General features: G+C 41.4%; 2 protein-coding genes across 2 annotated transcripts in view; both read left to right on the forward strand.

The window, feature by feature from the left end:
* The first annotated feature begins 588 nt into the window (after nucleotides 1–588).
* Ocm2 (oncomodulin 2) lies at nucleotides 589–4,371 on the forward strand. The gene is made up of 4 exons (XM_046453622.1): nucleotides 589–649; nucleotides 1,292–1,424; nucleotides 2,124–2,233; nucleotides 4,346–4,371. The coding sequence occupies exons 1-4, from the start codon at nucleotides 589–591 to the stop codon at nucleotides 4,369–4,371; spliced, it is 330 nt and encodes a 109-aa protein (XP_046309578.1).
* A 9,227-nt stretch (nucleotides 4,372–13,598) lies between these two features.
* Ccz1 (CCZ1 homolog, vacuolar protein trafficking and biogenesis associated) overlaps nucleotides 13,599–18,621 on the forward strand; it is a 28,050-nt gene continuing 23,027 nt past the window's right edge. Inside the window, exons 1-7 of the mRNA XM_046453746.2 lie at nucleotides 13,599–13,766; nucleotides 14,695–14,792; nucleotides 14,885–14,978; nucleotides 15,505–15,582; nucleotides 15,972–16,019; nucleotides 16,812–16,895; nucleotides 18,259–18,434. Of these exons, the coding sequence (XP_046309702.1) occupies nucleotides 13,647–13,766; nucleotides 14,695–14,792; nucleotides 14,885–14,978; nucleotides 15,505–15,582; nucleotides 15,972–16,019; nucleotides 16,812–16,895; nucleotides 18,259–18,434 (698 nt within the window). The 5' untranslated portion in view covers nucleotides 13,599–13,646. The remainder of the gene's footprint in view (nucleotides 13,767–14,694; nucleotides 14,793–14,884; nucleotides 14,979–15,504; nucleotides 15,583–15,971; nucleotides 16,020–16,811; nucleotides 16,896–18,258; nucleotides 18,435–18,621) is intronic.

The raw sequence follows: 18,621 nt of genomic DNA on the forward strand, positions 1-18,621 counted from the left end.
TCTAATTCCTATCCTTCAGGAGAGATAGCATATCTTCCACAGAAGATCTGCAAGCAACTCAGGCTGTATCGGGGCCCATGTGGAATTTGCAACAATGCAATTCTCTGGCTGATGTATGAAAATGCTATTGCATTTGCAATGTGGTTTATTTTTGAATGATTTGCAGCCACCTATGTAAATGATTATGTAAATACAATTTTATAAGAAAACGGAATCAAATAGTTCTTTAGGTCGTATATTTTTATTTCATCTTTGGAGTGTATTCAGGAGATGGTGCTGAGACAAAGGGGGCTGGGATCTTTCTCATATCTGGTTTTGTTTGGATATTCTTTCCCATCACCCTTATTGCATTTTAAAAATTCTAGACAGGGGCTGAGGATGTAGCTCAGCGGTACAGCACTTGCCTAGCATGTGCAAAGCCCAGAGTTCAATCCCCAGCCCTGCAAAATAATTTTAAGAGGAGAATAAAATTTCTAGACAAATATACAGCTTCAATAAGCCCAAGAAGGTACCTACACTTCACCTGGATGTGCCTGTTCATCCCTGCTATTTATCACATCTCCTTCATTCCACGTGACTAGGTGGAAAATGAGCATCACAGATGTGCTTAGTGCTGATGACATCGCTGCTGCCCTGCAGGAATGCCAAGGTAAGGGTGTGTACAGCAGGTGCAGGCTGTCCCCCCATAGTCCCACCTCCAGCCAAGCAACAAAAATCGAAATGTGACCCTTGCTGGAAGACTCATGGAATCAGAGAATGAAAATGCTAATACATTAGATATAGGAATCTGGGATCTAAGCCTGTGATGGCACTTCCGTAAGATGAAAGAATCATAAAAGGGGCCTTGGAGGTAGAGGAGGGGTCAATGGATGCAATTCAGCCTGTTTGCATTTCTCCACTAATTACAACAGTGATGTTGGAGGCTTGGAAATACAATCCTTTGAGTGGGAGGGAGTTCGGGGGCAGGCAGAAAGCAGAGAAGGGAGAGGGAGATGGGATGAAATCAAGAAGAAAGATCTGGGGCTGGGGGCTAGGTGGTAAATTGCTTTCAGAGCATGCATGAGGCCCTGGCTTCAATCAAAAACAAATAACCCTATAATCCCAGTCACTAGGAAGACTAACGCAGGAGGATCTCAAGTTCAAAGCCAGCCTCAGCAATTTAGCAAGGCTCTAAGCAATTTAGTGAGACCCTGAACCACCAGGCTTAGAGAATCCTTGTGGATCAGCACCTTGGCCCAGATATGGAATGGAATCCAATGAGCATCAGAATAACCCATTTTCTGTTCTTTAGACCCAGATACCTTTGAACCCCAAAAATTCTTCCAGACATCAGGCCTCTCCAAGATGTCAGCCAGTCAGGTGAAGGATGTTTTCCGATTCATAGACAATGATCAGAGTGGATATCTGGATGAAGAAGAGCTTAAGTAAGCTGTGTCCTGAGCACCCCCAGGATTGCTAGGTGGGGCTGGTGTGCAGGGGGCCCAGTTTGCTTGGTATTTCTGAATGGCCAGGCTTGGCATTGGGCATCCAATTGACTGAGACTCATCAAAGCCAAGTCAGAGGGCTGCACTTCTATGCATGCAAAGCAGTAAACTTGGGCACTGAAAACCATAGCTGCAAAGATTTCTTAGTCTAAGAGATTTCCTTTGCAAATGGAATTGACAAAACTCTTAAAAATAAAATATCTACCATTGTTTTGCTTGGATCCACGAAGCGTCCCTTTGATTCAGGGATATTATGAAAGTACTTTTTAAAAACCTATGTTTTCAGCATATTAGTCCTTTGCTTTCTAAGACCTTGACTGATCATTGCAATTACTAGAAACAAAAGGTTGGTTTAAAGAAAAGAAAGGTCTGGGTGTGGTGGTGCACACCTATAATCCCAACCTCAGGAGGCTGAGGCAGGAGGATTGCCAGCCTCAGTAACTTAGTGAACTCCTGTTTCAATCCCCAGTGCAGGGGTAGGGGGAGGAGAAGAAAAGAAAGAATGGAAGGGAGGGAGGGAGGGAGGCAGAGAGAGAGACACAGAGCAAGAGAAAGGGAAGAAGGAAGGGTGAAAGGAAAGAGGGAAAGAGAGACACAGGTTCTTTTAGAAAATTCCCACCAATCTTTATGATCCTATAGGTTTTTCCTCCAGAAGTTTGAGAGTGGTGCTAGAGAACTGACCGAGTCAGAAACCAAGTCCTTGATGGCTGCTGCAGATAATGATGGAGATGGAAAAATTGGGGCTGATGGTACGTCCACATCCGTGCGTAGCATGAACATGTTAGTTTGGGGATTATCCGCAGGGGCTTGGCCGCTGACATCAAAGAGATGGAGGCTTTGAATCCCCCTTTCTTAACCTTGCTAAACCTCAACCTTCTCATCTGTAAAATGGGACTAAAAAGCAAGGCTGCCAATGTTGTGTGTAAAAATTCTGCCATTACTGGAGATGTTGCTCAGAGGGCCCTGGGTTCATTCCTCAGCACCAGACAGGCAGACAGACACACACACATACACACACACACAAAAAAATTCTGGCTTAAAGCCCAGGATATATATCATAGAAGCTGGTCCCTCTGATTATTATTGATGAATTAGGAGGAAAAAAAATTGGTTGGGAATGGTGGTGCACACCTGTAATCCCAGCTACTCAGGAGGCTGCAGCAAGAGGATCACAAGTTTGAGGCCAGCCTGGGCAATTTAGTGAGATCTTGCCTTTAAAAAACGAAAACAAACAAACAAATAAAACACTGGTTGTAGCTTATTGGTAGGGTGCCCCTCGGCTCAATCCCCAGTACAGCAAAACAAAAACAAATACAAATACAAAAAAAAAAAAAGAAAGAAAATATCCTTGGGGCTGAGGATGGGGAAGTGACTCGGTGGATCAATGCCTGCCTGGTGCACATGAGGTCCCAAATTCCATCCCAGCACTGCCAAAGAAAAGAAAAAAATTCCTTTACCCCAGTAGGGGACTAGTGAGCTGCCTGGCCAGTTATTTTCAGCATGCACTAATGCACTTCAAAAATCATGCAAGAATCTGAGCCCCTCTGGATAAAGGAAGGATGGGCATTCTCAGGATTGTGTCATATCAAAGAGTCTACTGTCTTGCACTGAAAATCCTCTAAGCTTTCAAGGGTTTAAACAAAGACATTTTAGTGGACATTAGACTCTCAAATGCATAATTAAGCAGAAGACAAATAAGTCAGCCACCATTTATGGAGCTTTCTATGTGCAGCTCCCTAGATTCAAATGTCATCATAGTCACATGGCTGCAGGTTATGATTTTTAGGGACTTTGTGCCTGATAAATCAGAGGGTTCTGCTAATAGTGGCACTAGTTTGAAACTTAAATTTGCTACCTTAGATCCGTACTTTTTCCCCTTTTGGGGGATTGAACTTAGGGCTTGGCACATGCTAGGTAAACGCTCTGCCACTGAGCTAAATCCCGAGCCTTTAGATCCTTATTCTTATTGTTATTTTTTGGTACCAGGAGCACTTAGCCACTGATCTACATCCCCAGGCCCCCCTCCCTTTTTAAAAAATATGTATTTTATTTAAAGACAGGGTCTCTCTGAATTGCTTAGGGCCTTGCTAAATTGCTGAGGCCGGCTTTGAACGTGTGATCCTCCTGCCTCAGTCTTCTGACCCACTGGGATTACAGGTGTGTGCCACCACACCCAGCTATATTCTTATTTTTAAAATCTGTTTAAAATGATATCACTATAGATTACTATTCAGGAGTTAATGCTGTTGTAGACAACTCAGAAATTTAGCTCAGGCCTGGGGAGGCTGATTTATTTACACATGAGCAAGAAAGATTTCCAGACAAAATTTACCAAAGTAACTCTCCCAGATTTCAATTTCAATCTGCAGCATCCACATCTTATTATTCTCATCATCTTTCTTGTAGTAATATAAACTCTGAGGGATGAGGTTAGCTCATGTGAATGTTACCTAAAAATGCAATATACTGCTGCAGAAAAAGGGAAGAACAATCTCCCATTTTTGTCTTAAATTGACCCAACACAGAGCTAAATGTATGCAGATTGCAATAGATGATGCTATTGAATGCCTTCCTTGTTGGAGGGAAAATATAGAGTTGGTGAGTTCTACTGAGTAGAACTGCATTGAGTTCAGCTGTTGCCAAGCTGAAGATGTTTGTTGAACGAGATTACACAGAGGGGTGGGAGGCTGTAGACTCCCTGGAGCTGCAGTTGTTGATGCCCACCTTTCTCTTCCTTCCAAGGGGATCATGCTTACCATCTGAGTATCGGCTTCAGTGTTCCCTCTTGGATCTATCACAGTGATAGTGCATCTGGAGAGTCCTGAGCCGTCTCCACTGACCTGTCACCTTTTATGTTCTAGAATTCCAAGAGATGGTGCATTCTTAAAGGCCCCAGTCTATGGAGAAAAAAAAAAAAAGAAGAAGAAGAAGAAGAAGGAACACTCAGTTGGAAAACCTGCAAAGCCCTCGGAATGGGAAGCCCCACATCCTACCCTGAACTCATTTATCAAGTCCCCTTGAAATGCTGCTGCAATCTGCTCATTGTTTGAGTGAGGAAATAAGTCAGTCCATAGTTTTTTAGTGGTGAGTTGGTCCCATGATTTCTCTAAGGACTCCCCGCAGGCAATGCCTTTAAAATCACCCAATAAAGACAGTTCTTCATCAATGGCTGACGTGTGGGTGTGTTTTTTTCTCAGCCAGGTGAAGGTACCAAAGCAAGTGGGACCAAGGGCTTGTCCAAAGATCTTGGGTCCCATCAGGTGCTGAGCAAGCCATACCGGCATTGGGTAGGAGGAAACAGGAAAATCAGGTTTAAAAAAATAAATGGTGTAGTTGTGCAAGGATTCTGCTCTGATATTCATCTGATTCTGAAATTAATATGAAGAGGTTTCAGCCAGCACAAAATCACTCTTACTGATGTGTTTTCTGATACTGGGTGTTACATTGCTCTAGGGAAGACTTAAGTAAAAGCAAACAGGATGAGACAGATCAACGTATGGAGACTTGCTATGGAGTCTCCATAAAGCTATGGAGACTTACTAACCTCATTTAACACAAACAGACTCATTTTCAAGCTTAATTTTTTTTTCTTAGAGAAAAAAAATGAACTCATGGGCTAGGGATACAGCTCAGTGGTAGAACACTTAACCAGGATGCCTGAGGCCCTGAGTTCCATCCCAATAGAGCAAGAAAAGAAATAAAAATGAGCTCTCAGAGAGACTTACCTGCCCTCACCTCCCCCTTCTTCTTGGCCACCATTTTCCTGGCTCTTAGGTGACACCACCTGAGCCGATTACACCCAGAATGGCCTTCCCATTCGAGGCCAGTCTCAAGGGTCCTGTTACAGGGCTGTCATGAAGATTGGGCAGTCTCGGGCCAGGAAATTCTCATCTGTCTTCCAACTGGCACACAAAGCTGTTCTCTGGCTGATCCTGAGAGCTGGGGACTCCTGGGTGTCACTGAGATATTTTCCCAGGAGCTTGTTTAAAAGCACATTCTTAATACAACTCCCAGGCTCACCACATGCTGGGACTTTTCCAGATTGCCTCCTACACACAAAATAGCTTAGTGAGTTTTGAAGCTGTGTTGTTTGAAAGATCATGTCTGGGCAGTTTCTCAAAGTCTGGGATATTACTAGTCTCAAAATGACTTTAGAAGGACAGGGATCAATATTTTTAATTGCAATGGCCATACAGAGATAGTTTCACCTAATCTAGATTAAGGTGGTAATTTCACTATTATTTTCCCTGTCAATCAGGAAATCCCCTGAGTAGGAAAAATGACTGGAATATGACAGAGTGCCCAGGGGACACCCTGTGTCATAGGTCTGACCGTTGATGTTCTATCTTGGAGGAAAAGCTTAGATGTATACAAAGAGAAAAGCTCAGATGTATTTAAAGAGATAAATACTCACAAACTTTTAATTGGTCAGTTATGGTCAATTATTCATGAATTTTATTCATTCTGTTTCAAAAATACGATTTCAATGATTTGTGTTCCCTTCAAATATGCTACATTTTCATTCTTCCAACGTGATCTTAGGACCTTAATCTCATTGTATGTGTCAATAGGCAATCAATTAGAATTAATGATTAGAATTAGCAATCAAAAAAAGCCTCCTCTGTGTTTAACACCCCCCCTCCCAAAGTGCCAAGAGGTATGCTTCAATGAAACAATAATCTTATCTTTACTCTTACCAAGTTTTAATTATGTTGTTTGGATTTGGGGTTTGATTTTAGGGGTTTGTTCTATTCTTGAAGGCAGGTAACAGCTTTTTGGGCATCAAACATATTTGTTAATTAAAACTTTTTGACTTGTTATTTTTTTTCTAAGTTTAAATTTGTTAAAAACATTAGCATTTATCCCAATCTTTGATGGAAACTACCATTTCAAAATACAAATGTTTTTCTAAAATTCTCTTGAGTTTAGTCATTATATGAATTTTGTGCAAAACAATTCATTTTAAAAGGGGTTCAACGTGTATCTCAAAGGAAAAAAAAAAGAATGAAATATATAGTAAAATATTAACCGTGGTTATCTCCAACTAAGAGGACTAGTGAACAATGAGATAAGACTGAAACCTTTTAACAATGTGGAAGATAGACTGGGGTGATAGTTCAGTGGTAGAGCATTTGCCCAACACGAACAGATCCCTGGGTTCAGTCCCAGCAAAACACACACACACACACACACAGTGGAGCACATTAACTAGAGAAAAGATGAACACAGACATAGAATTGTTGTCACTAACCAAAGTCACAGTAAATTCTCATTTAAAAAAAACTTTCATGGGGTTGTGGTTGTGGCTCAGAGGTAGAGTGCTCGCCTAGCATGTGTGAGACACTGGGTTTGATCCTCAGCACCACATAAATATAAAATATAGTGTCCACCTCTAACTAAAAAATAAATATTTAAAAAAAACTTTCATGCTAACGATGTGCCCCACACTCCAACTAATAAAAACCCTGCATAATGTTCTGTTACTGAAATCTCTACCCATTTTTGACTCATGCATATTTTATATGCTGAGGAAAAACTTTATAATATACCCAGAATCAAATCAAAATGGGAAGAATTATAAAGAAAATCTAACAATCCCCCAAAAAAGTTGAATAAGACGCTTGAAGAGCTTTATATCTATGCTTGCCTTCTCTATTTTTACCTAAGTTACAGGTGACCACCGACCTACCTCAAGAAGGCATGTCCAAGGGGCTGGGGATGTGGCTCAAGTGGTAGAGCGCTCGCCTGGCGTGCGCGTCCGGCCCGGGCTCGATCCTCAGCACCACATACAAACAAAGATGTTGTGTCCGCCTAAAACTAAAATAAATAAATAAATAAATATTTTTTTTAAAAAAAGGCATGTCCTCAGCACTGAAATAACATATTTTAATTTTAAAATGAAGATCTAAGCTGCGATATAGTTTACAAAGCTAAAATAACAAATAAACATCAAAAACCTAGGTATCCTGAGGGCTGGGGTTATGGCTCAGCGGTAGAGCGCTCGCCTCGCATGTGCAAGGCCCTGGGTTTGATCCTCGGCACTACATAAAAGTAAATAAAAGTTATTGTATACAGCTACAAAAAAAAAAAAAAAACCCTAGGTATCCTGTTATTTTTCCTAATTGTTTATAAATTAGGGCTGCAACTGGGGCTTTAATTTGGGCTGTTTTTATATAACCACAATTTTGGCTTGGAGCTTGGTACACTAGTTCACAATTAAATGGAATGTAATCTCAAAGCCAGCTTTGTGAATGTTCTCAATTGTTGAGACTGAGAATGATTACATCAAATGCTATCTGGTGGTTTTCTTCAGTACATGCACATTATGAATTATTAATAAGATTTAAATATATACATATAGGCTTTCACAGTAGCTCTTTCCAGCAAACATACACACCAAAAAATAAAAATAAAAATAAATAAATATAAATAAAAGGATGGGAAATACATGTCCATTTATTCAGGTTTACAAGGTGCATAGTTAATTCTATGTAAAAAGTACAGTTTCCTTTTATGCAATGAGTACTCAAGCATCCAATTTCAAGCAAAAACCTATCTTGTATGTCTTCCGCTAGTGTTAAGGTATGGTATTACTTTGCAAACACTTAAGAAGACAGATGAAATTGGACGCACCAGGATAGTTTCCACCTGGCCTGTTAATTGATTCACTGGAAAGACTATACATTTACATAATGTTTTTATCTCTCTCTCCCTCCCTCCCTCTCTCTCTCTCCCTCTCTCTCCCTCCCCCCTCCTCCCTCTCGGTGGTGGTGGGATAGATTTTGACATTGCTTCCTAGGGGTTTTTACAATGAATGTAAATGGATTTACACTTTAAATTGTTTTTAAGTCATGGAGTATTTCAAACATATGGATAAGAAGACAGAACAACATAAATACCTGTGTACCTACAGTTTCACTTTATCAAATCTTGGCATTGCTGGGGTGGTGGCATTGTTATAGGTCAACTGCTTAGGCTATAGGGATCCAGTTAGGGTGGGCCACCAGGCATGTTGCCTGAGATGTGGGGGGTGGCGTGAGGCAGCAGTTGTAGTGTTTTATTCTTGGGAGGTCAATTCAGGTGGACATACACCTGTTGGCTCACCTCTTTGGTTGTGGGATCCCCCTGCAGTTCCCTAATTCCTGGATATGCTTCTCTCTGTGATCAAGGACACCAGCTTTTTCCCGGAGCACCCCCTCATCATCAGAGGTGGAGACAGACAGATTGTCCTCATCCGCTGGTTCGCCTCACTCTCCCCAACTTTACATCCATCACCCCCTCCTGCTCTGCAAGGGTCAAGCTCAGGCATTCAATAGAAAAGCAAGCAGCCTTCCAGAGGCTGTTTGACAGCTCTCCCAAGTGCATAATACTGGCAATCTTTCACATATATTATATGATGACACCATTGCATGAAACATGTAATTTTATTAATCTAAAAATTATATTAGTACATGTAATATAAATATGTAAATGTATTTTTCTAGTAATCCTGCTTCTTCAGTTGAACCTTGATTAATAGAACTTGTTTCCACTTGTTTTTTTTTTGTTTGTTTGTTTTTGGAGACAGAGTCTCACTAGGTAGCCCAGGCTGGCCCCAAACTTGTGGTTCAAAAGATCCTCCAGTCTCAGCTGGGTCCCAGGTAGCTGAGACATGACCACCACACCCGAACCTTTCTTTTTTTTCTTTTCTTTTCTTTTCCTTCTTTCCTTCCTTTCTTTCTTTTTTTTTCCTTTTTTCTTTCTTTCTTTCTTTTTTTTTTTTTTTTGATATAGAGAATGAATCCAGGGGCATTTTATCACTGAGCTATATCCCAGCCCTTTTTGTTTCTGATTTTGAGACAGGGTCTCACAAAGTTGCTGAGGCTGCCCTTGAAACTGCAATCCTCCTACCTCAGCCTCCTGAGTTACTGGAATTACAGCCATGTACTACCACGCCTGGCTGGTTTTAAATTTTGACTAAAAAGAACCATGTTCTTTTTTAAAATATTTTTTTCAGTTGTTGATAGACCTTTATTTTATTGATTTATATGTGGTGCTGAGAACCGAACCCAATGCCTCACACTGAAAAACCAGCCTCTACCTCAAAGCAAAGCCTGTCCAAGGAAGGGGGTGTGACCCTTGTCCTTGGAAAGACCCACAGAGCACTCCTAGGCACATACCCACCCTGCTGAGTTGTTTATCTACAAATAACAGGAGAGATCTGCAGCGCCAGGTGTCCCTGACTCAGTTAGACTAGGTGAGGACCCATAGCAACCCCCTAGCAGCCACCAATCAGCATGAGACAGGGAAAATACCTGGGATGTCAGATGACCCTCCCAGTAGTTTATGGTGGTTGATAACATGTTGGGAAACCATGTAGTTTAGCACGTACTCCCCTCGTGGCTTAAACCAATCAGTCCAAATGAATCCCCCTCTTGTAGTAACCAATCACCCCTACCCAACTTGTTCCCACCAGTGAATGTGCTAATCATGTTTTGGAGTTGTTTTATGATTTTCTCGTGGTGTGTGATGATTTGCTAAGAGATGCTATGATGTACGTGAAGTCCCTGCCTTCCCCAAAGAGTATATAAAAAGAAGACCTTAGCTATAAAAGAGGGAAGATCTTGCCCTTCCACAGATTCCACCTCTCGGGTCCCCTTCTTCCTCTGGGAAGAAGTCTTTTCTGCTGTCCTTAATAAAGCTTCTACTTTCCACTCTAAACTAGCCTCAGCGTGCTTCTCTGGTGTTATACTTCAGCACTGGGGAAGCAAGGACTTGTCACAGGTAAACAGCAGTAACAGAAGGACACAATACCTTTATTTAATTTTATGAGGTGCTGAGGATGGAATCCAGTGTTCTATCACTGAGCTCTAGCCCCAGCCTGAACCACGTGTTCTTGAAGATACTTTCCAGGTGATGATGGAAGAGATGGAGGATGAGGACGATTTTAACTGAGGGAGGGAGGTGTACACCGCATCCAGCCGCTTCCTCTTGGAGCTCAATACTGACTTAAGTAGAGAACTCACTAGAACATTCGATCGGTCTGTGTCCATAGCTCTGTCAGCAAGGCATGAAGCAGCCAGAACCCTGAAGGAACAACATCTGTCTCTGATGTCCACTTCTCCACCCTCCCTGCTCCCTGCCTCTGTCAGTCATTCATTCAAGACACATGGATGTGAGCTTCAAGGTTGGCACTGAGTTAGCAGGAACAAGAAGGGGACTCTGAGAGTCCTACCAGAGAAGCTCATCTTTCCCGGTAGGGATGAGACATACAGTACGTGACAACTTATCCATAGTAACTCGTTCAGGAACCCGCTGTGACTTTCTCCTAGGATATGTGCCTTTCCCACATTTCATTCCCTTGAAACTCTGAGTTCACAAACTGTGCAAAGTTAGAAGTTCTATAACTGAACTTCGTGTGACTATTGTACTTGGTGTCAGAATCATAATTTAGAATTATGTTGGGCAATTTGACCTCATCGTCTCCTTTCTTTCCCTAGGTTTCAGGGAAAGAGCTGACATGTCAAGGCTCTGGATGGGAAAGGAGTGTGTTCAGTGTGTTCACATGGTGACCATGGAGTCATCCTCTTTTCTCTCTGTGATCTTCAGTAGCCACAGCTATCTCTTCATCATCCTGACCTTGAGACCTCTGAATACAGGCTTTCTCTGGATTATCTCTATGTGCAACATGTGGCTTCTTCCTGTACCAAGCAGAGCCTATTGCCTACTCTTGTGGCCACGGATATTTTATTATTGCCAAATCATGTTAGAAACACGGGGAAACTCTATAAGACTAGCCACCATGCCCCAGCTCCACAGGGAAGCAAGACACACATCCTCCAAACCTATGTGGGTGTCTGTCATCTCTCCCACTTGTATCTTGCACCCATGACCGTCCTAGGACTACACCAGGAGAGGAAGGTGAATCAAAGTCCAAGCTTTCTTGTTTCCTTGGCTTTGGAAACTTAAAAGTATTTTCTTCAATTTCTGGGTGTTTTGTGTCCTCTCCCCAGCCCACCTTGTGGTACTGGGATATAATCCATGACTTCATGCATGCTAAGCAAGTATACTACCACTGAACCACATTCCCAGCCCTTGATCTGTCTTAAGATAATAAATGCAATTAATTGTATGGGGTTGGGCAAAGTGTACAAGGAAACAGAAGTGTTCCCTAGGAGAAATCATGACTTGATACCATAAAATGTTAATCTCACACATTTACATAGTACTTTGTACTTTACAAAGGACTCTTATTTGTATCATCTAATGTAATCTTGGCAATCTGCAAGGCATGTTTTCATCTCATTTTATAGAAGAGGCAATTCAGGCTTAGAGGAGAGTTAAGGGATTGTCCAAAGGTCATACAACTGGTAAATGGCAAAGCCAGAACTCAAATGCAGGTTTTCCTATTCAAGTCCTGGGCTCTTCCTATTATTCTTCCAGAAGCATTTGCTCTGACATAGAGGAAAGAATTCTTTAACCTGGAATTTTCAAACTATGTTCCCTGGAGTTGCAAAGTTCCATGTCCATGTTTTAAGGTCCCTGAGAGAAATGGGGATGGTGGGTAGCTTCTGGAAGGTACTCTTAGACATCAGTCTATAGTCTACTATTTGGGCCCTTTCTTAACCTTGGTAGTTCTCTGTTTATTTTATATATTACAAGTTTCCATAAGAATCTGGGGGGAAGAAAAGATTTGTGTGGGTGTGAACCGAACACTGGTACCTTTAAAAAGTGGCTTTGAAAACTATTGCCTTAATGCCAAAATATGTAGTTTTGTTGTTGTTGTTTGTTGGCCTCCCCCTCCTCTTCCTTCTCCTCCTCCCCCCTCCCCCTTCTCCTCCTCCCCCCTCTCCCTTCTCCTCCTCCTTCTCCTTCTTTTTAACCAGGATTGGACCCAGGCAGGACACTTAACCTCTGAGCTACATCTTCAGCCCTATCTATCTATCTATCTACTTTATCTATTTATTTAACTATCTATCTATCTGTTTATTTATTTAGAGATAGGGTCTTGCTAAATTTTGCTTAAGACCTCACTAAATTGCTGGGGTTAGTCTCGAATTTACCTCAACCTCCCAGTCTCTGGGATTACGGCATGAGCCACCCTGACCAGCTCAAAACGCGCGGTTCTAATGGGAGGTCTTCATGCACTTAGAAGCAAGTTAGCAGCCAGGCCCAGTGGCGCACGCCTGTAAACCCAGAGACAGGAGGACTGCAAGCTCAATGTCAGCCTCAGCAACTTAGCGAGGCTCTAAGCAATTTAGCGAGACCCTGTCTCTAAATAAAATATAAAATGGCTGGGGATGTGGCTCAGTGGTTATGTGCTCAGTGGTTAAGTGCTTCTGGGTTCAATCCCCAATACCAAAAAAAAAAAAAAAAAAAAAAAAAAAAAATCCCTTAAACTAGCTGGGAAAGCCCAAAGCAAAGAAAAGTAGCAATCACTTGTTGCGTAATGATTGCATGCTGGGCATTTGAAGTCCATTGATAGTCCCACTTAATTCTCAAAGTGAAATTTCCAGTAGGCAGGAATCAACTGTTAGTCATTTTACACATAAGAGAGACCTGGAGAGGCTGGGTAATGGGTTCAGGGTCCCACACTAAGTGAATGGCAGAGCTAGGATGTGTACCCAGATCTGTCTCTTGAACAAACCCCAACGCTTCACCTCCCGAGACGTGAAGGACTACCCTGAGGGCTGGGTAAGAGAGGCCTTGTTTCCAAACTTCATCTGTGACAGATCTGGGTTTGGCCAACCGGTCTGCTAAGGGCTTGAATTCCAAATGTCGGACCTAACGAGCCCTCCAGCTGTCACAAACCACACGACTCCAGGCACGGGAATCCCAGGCGCGCCAAGGCCCAGAAATGGGCATTCCGGCGAACACCACATCTATTCTCGCCTTTGCGGCTCACACTGAGCAGGAGAAACTGGAGTTAAGACGCCTACTCCAACGAGCGGGGAGATCCAGAAGTCCCTTAAAAGGCATTAGAAACACCTCAGTCCAGGAAACACAGGGGAACAGGATCCACCCGGACGTGCCAGAGGGGACACTGCGTGGCAAGTTCTTTTTCCGGGCCGGCAGTAACCGCTTCCGGGGCTGTGGCGAGTGAGGCGGAAGTGTAGTTGCCTCGAGGCCACTGTCGTCTCTGGGCGGGCCGTGGGAGGCTCCAGAGGTGGGGGCCGGGCCGGGATGGCAGCAGCAGCGGCCGGGGCTGGGGCCGGGGCTTGGGCGGCCCAAGAGAAGCAGTTCCCGCCGGCGCTGCTGAGTTTCTTCATTTACAATCCGCGCTTCGGGCCGCGCGAGGGAGAGGTACGCGGAGGGACTGCGCGCCGGCGTCCGCCGGTGGCTGAGGAGGCCTCGGGGGCGGAAGGGCGGCCGGCCGGCCGGCGTCGGTACCCTGGAGCCACGGGGTGTGCCCGGGAGGCGGCCCCCGTGGTTCTGCGGTCCTCGAACTGCACTGGCTGTGCCTGCTGTGCGCCAAGTGTGCGGCGGGGAGCTGACAGCGGAGGCAGGGTCGGCTGCGTTGCCGGGTCGAGGTCTGGCTGCTGAATGAAGGTCCGCCAGGTTAACCACTCCACGCAGGTTGTCTTCTTTTCGCTTTGCATCAGTTATGGGGAACTGTCTTTATTATTGGAAGTATCCGAGAAGAACTGTGGAACCCGAGTGGTGGGCAGTAGCTTTAAGAGATTGCAAGCTTGGAGGACCCTCGGGAAGTTTTTTTTTTTTTTTTTTTTTTTTTTTTAATCAAAAGTAAATAAGACGCCAGGAGCTTTTGTTTGTTCTTAGGTGAGGATGCTGGTTTCCTCAAAAGATGTCCAGAGCTTTGTTTTGTGGTCAGCAAATCACAGTCCTTGTTAAAGCTGTCAGTCCAAATGCCGTGGAACCAGCTGGATTTAATGTTTGAGAGCTGTGTTCCTGGGCACGTGCGCACACACTTGCTTTTTATAAGCGCTGGTGTTACAACTCATCCCACGGAAAGAAATCCAGAAGTCATTGCAGTTATCTAGGACTGCTTGAGATGAAACGTTTTAGTGAATATCGCAGTGGCCGAAAATTTCAGACGAATGGTCGGTATTTACACAATGATGATGAGATAATTTCTGTTTTTCCAAAAAGTGTCTTTGGTTTTGTCCTTAGAGCTATTATAGGAGAGGTCGTTGTTAAACTTAGCACTTTCAACAGCTAAGATGAAGAAAAGCCTATGTTGATGTTGTGCTTCTGTTTCTTCATATTTTAGGAGGAAAATAAAATTTTGTTTTATCATCCAAATGAAGTAGAAAAGAATGAAAAAATTAGAAATGTTGGGTTATGCGAAGCTATTGTACAATTTACAAGGTAATGCCTTTAAATGTGCCTTTGTAGAGCTCAATGAATTCTTAAAACTTATGGTGGAGAGTTTTTCCAACATGTTATTTTAACTTTTTTAGGACCTTTAGTCCGTCAAAACCTGCAAAATCTTTACATACACAGAAGAATAGACAGTTCTTCAATGAACCAGAAGAAAATTTCTGGATGGTCATGGTATTTATACATAAGCATCTTTTTTTTTTTTAAATCAAAAAAAAATTTAAGTTGCTGATGGACCTTTATTTTATTTATTTTATATTTGGTGTTGAGAATCGAACCTAGTGCCTCATGCGTACTAAGCAAGCACTCTACCACTGAGCCACAACCCCCAACCCCTATACATAAGTATTTTTTTCTGAAGTAGTATGGTATGGGTATTCTTTACCATTAGGAATTTAGGAATGTTATCTCACTATTGCATCAAAGTAAGATTTCAGTAAAATTGGTTGACATTTTAAAGCCAAATTTCTGTTCAGTGTGTTTGTTCTTGGGGCGGTTTTAAGAAATTATGTTTCTGGGGGTGTGACGGGTGTAAATTATTTTTTTCTGTGGTGCTGGGAATTAACCCGGGGTTTTGATATGCTAGGCAAATGCTCTCCCACTAACCTACATCCCCAGCCCTAAATTTTTAAAAGTAAGGCAGAATTTAAAACATACATAATCAATTCATTGTATAATTTCAGTTTATCAAACATTGTAGGTTGTTCGGAATCCTATAATTGAAAAACAAAGTAAAGATGGAAAACCAATTGTTGAATACCAAGAGGAAGAGCTTTTGGTAATGTGTCATTTTTTTTATTTCATATTTTTTAGGAAAAAATTTATTATTGAATATGTTGAATGACTTATGTTTAAACTTATATTGAAATTACCAAAGTTTCTCAAGGTACATAGAAAAGTTTCGTGTTTAGTGTGTATATTAGTACAGTCTTTTAAAAACATATATGCATCCTGTATCACTAATAATTTTCTAATGATCATCTGTATGTGAAGCCTTTCTACAATTAGACTTACTGGTTGGTAAATTTGAATTTTCAACACACAAGTATTATAGGACCTAGTTTATAATTATTAAACTGTTTTGCCAAGAGTTACTCCACCTTTGCTATGCACAAAAGACAGTTTTTTTCCCGTGAATTGAGATTTGTTTTGTTTTCTTGTTTGTAGGACAAGGTCTATAGTTCAGTGCTACAACAGTGCTATAGCATGTACAAGGTAAGTGTGACTTCTTTTTGAATTGAGAGTCTGTCCAGTTCATCCTGTTACAAGCTTGGGGATTGTTTAAAAAGAATTCTTAGGTGCTACAAAATGGCTGTGTAGCTGTTTTGGGGGATAAAATAATATGGCCTTTGAAATAGGTGGTAAGGGGGCTGGGGGGTAATGTGGCTCAAGTGGTAGCGCGCTTGCCTGGCATGCTTGCGGCCCGGGTTCAATCCTCAGCACCACATACAAACAAAGATGTTGTGTCCTCCGAAAACTGAAAAAATAAATATTTAAAAAAAAAAAAAAAAGAAAAGAAATAGGTGGTAAGGTTTATGCAGACATTTATTCCATTTAGCATTAAACCCCCTTCTTTGTTCTAGTCCTGTAGAACTAAATCCTCATTAGGGAACAAATGAGTCCATCTTCTCAAGTAACATAAAAACTGCAGATATTTTGATAATTTAAAAATCTTGGTGATGTTATTTATGTAAATTGAAACTTGAGCCCAGGAGTTGGAGACTAGCCTGATATCATAATGAGATCCTATCTCAAAAAAGAAAAAAAAAAGAAAACTTCTAGAACAATTAAGTGGTTTCATAAAAATGACAGTATCACTTAATGGTGTATTTATTGTAATTAATAACTCAAGCTTTCTCCTGTGAATGTTTTCTGTTTATAAGGAAGTATGAGGGGATTAATGAACTGAATTAATTAAAAGGAAAAGAAGAACTTGTTGCATTGGGAAACTGATGGGCATTGGAAATTGATTTTTTTTTTTTCCGCAATGTCTTACACTATTTTTAGCTTTTTAATGGGACATTTTTGAAAGCCATGGAAGATGGAGGTGTCAAGCTCCTAAAAGAAAGATTAGAGAAATTCTTCCATCGGGTAAGTATTTCAAATTTTATTTATAATTTTAGTAGTATTCAGACAGTTCAGAGAGTTCGAGAGGTTGAGTTAGGATGATTACAGGTTTGAGACCAGCCTCGGCAACTTAGTGAGACCTTGTTTCAAAATAAAGAGGGTTAGGAATATAGATTAATGATAGAGATCTCTGGGTTCAATCACCAGTACCAAAAAGAAACATAGATGCAAACAAGTTTTTCGTTTTGTTTTTATAAAAACCCTGGAACTTGAAGGTGTCAAAGAGCTTTAGAGGTACTGTGGCAAAACCAGAGCAGTGAGGGACTCCTCAGGCCCACACTGGAGTAGAGCATCCTGTCCCTGTTCAGGGCTCCTGGAAGCATCTGGGACACACCTTTGGGCTTTGCCCTTGTTCTACCTGCATCCATCTGTGCAGACTTACTCAAAAGCAGTCATAGTATGTGGTAGTTTGGTCAATTAGCAAAAGGTAAGCAGTTACTAGAGTTGCATGTTATGGATTGGTTCTGTTCCTTAAAAAGGCATAATATATATTGGCTCAAGGAAAAAATTTGTGACTATGATACAGACTCTTATCATATTAGTGGTTTTTAGTATAACTTGTCCCAAATGAGAATGGCCCTAAATAATTGGCATTCTCTTTCATTGCACATTGCATTTTTTTTTTTAAAGAGAGAGAGAATTTTTTAATATTTATTTTTTAGTTTTCGGCGGACACAACATCTTTGTATGTGGTACTGAGGATCGAACCCAGGCCGCACATATGCCGGGCGAGCGCGCTACCACTTGAGCCACATCCCAGCCCACACATTGCATTTTGCAAATCTCACCCCTACTTCTGTCAAATCCAGTTTTATGGAAAGGAATAATTCTGTATTTTCTCCCTATAATACCTCTTATACTTTTTTACTCTGTCTCAGACATTTTTGATACTTTTTTGTGGGTTTTTGTTTTGTTTTGTTTTTATGAATTACTTTTCTTTATTTCTTCTCTTTAATGACCATAATAATCATTCTCATACTGTCTCCTGCTTCCTGTTTTTGTCCTTACTACTCTGGTTGATGGGACATCCTTCAAAGTGTCACTGTCCATCCGTGGTATATTAATATCCTAATGAGTAATGACTTAATCTGAGGAGCACTAATATGAGAATTTAAATATTTTAAAGGGATAAAATAGTAACTAGTTAGGGTCAATATTTTAAAATTGCTACTGATTTCAATTCTACCTATTTGTTGTTCTTGAAATTATACTTTGTCAATATGTAACTATACCATAAATGTTCATGTAACATAAGATTATTAGTTTCAGTTGTCAGAGAGTACTACATTAAATGTACTATTGTTTTATACCTTATTTTTTCCCACAGTATTTGCAAACGCTACATTTACAGTCATGTGACCTACTTGACATATTTGGTGGAATCAGCTTCTTCCCATTGGATAAAATGACTTATTTGAAAATCCAGTCCTTTATTAACAGAATGGAGGAAACCCTGAACATAGTTAAATACACTGCGTTTCTCTATAATGATCAGCTCATCTGGTAGGTATAACTTAAGACTTGGCATGTGAGAGGAGGAAGTCAGAGTAATAAACACAGCTGTGACTAAATCAGTAGCAGGTTGTCAAGCAGGAACCAACAGCAGGGGAATGGATAGAGAGCTTCCTTATAGAGGATGTCATAGTAAACAGGAATTATTTAAAACAAAACTAAGATTGTAATAAAATTA

This window comes from Marmota monax, unplaced genomic scaffold (assembly GCF_021218885.2).
Source record: "Marmota monax isolate L192 unplaced genomic scaffold, Marmota_monax_Labrador192_F-V1.1 WCK01_AAM20220418_F8-fsc00148, whole genome shotgun sequence".
Classification (NCBI taxonomy): domain Eukaryota; kingdom Metazoa; phylum Chordata; class Mammalia; order Rodentia; family Sciuridae; genus Marmota; species Marmota monax.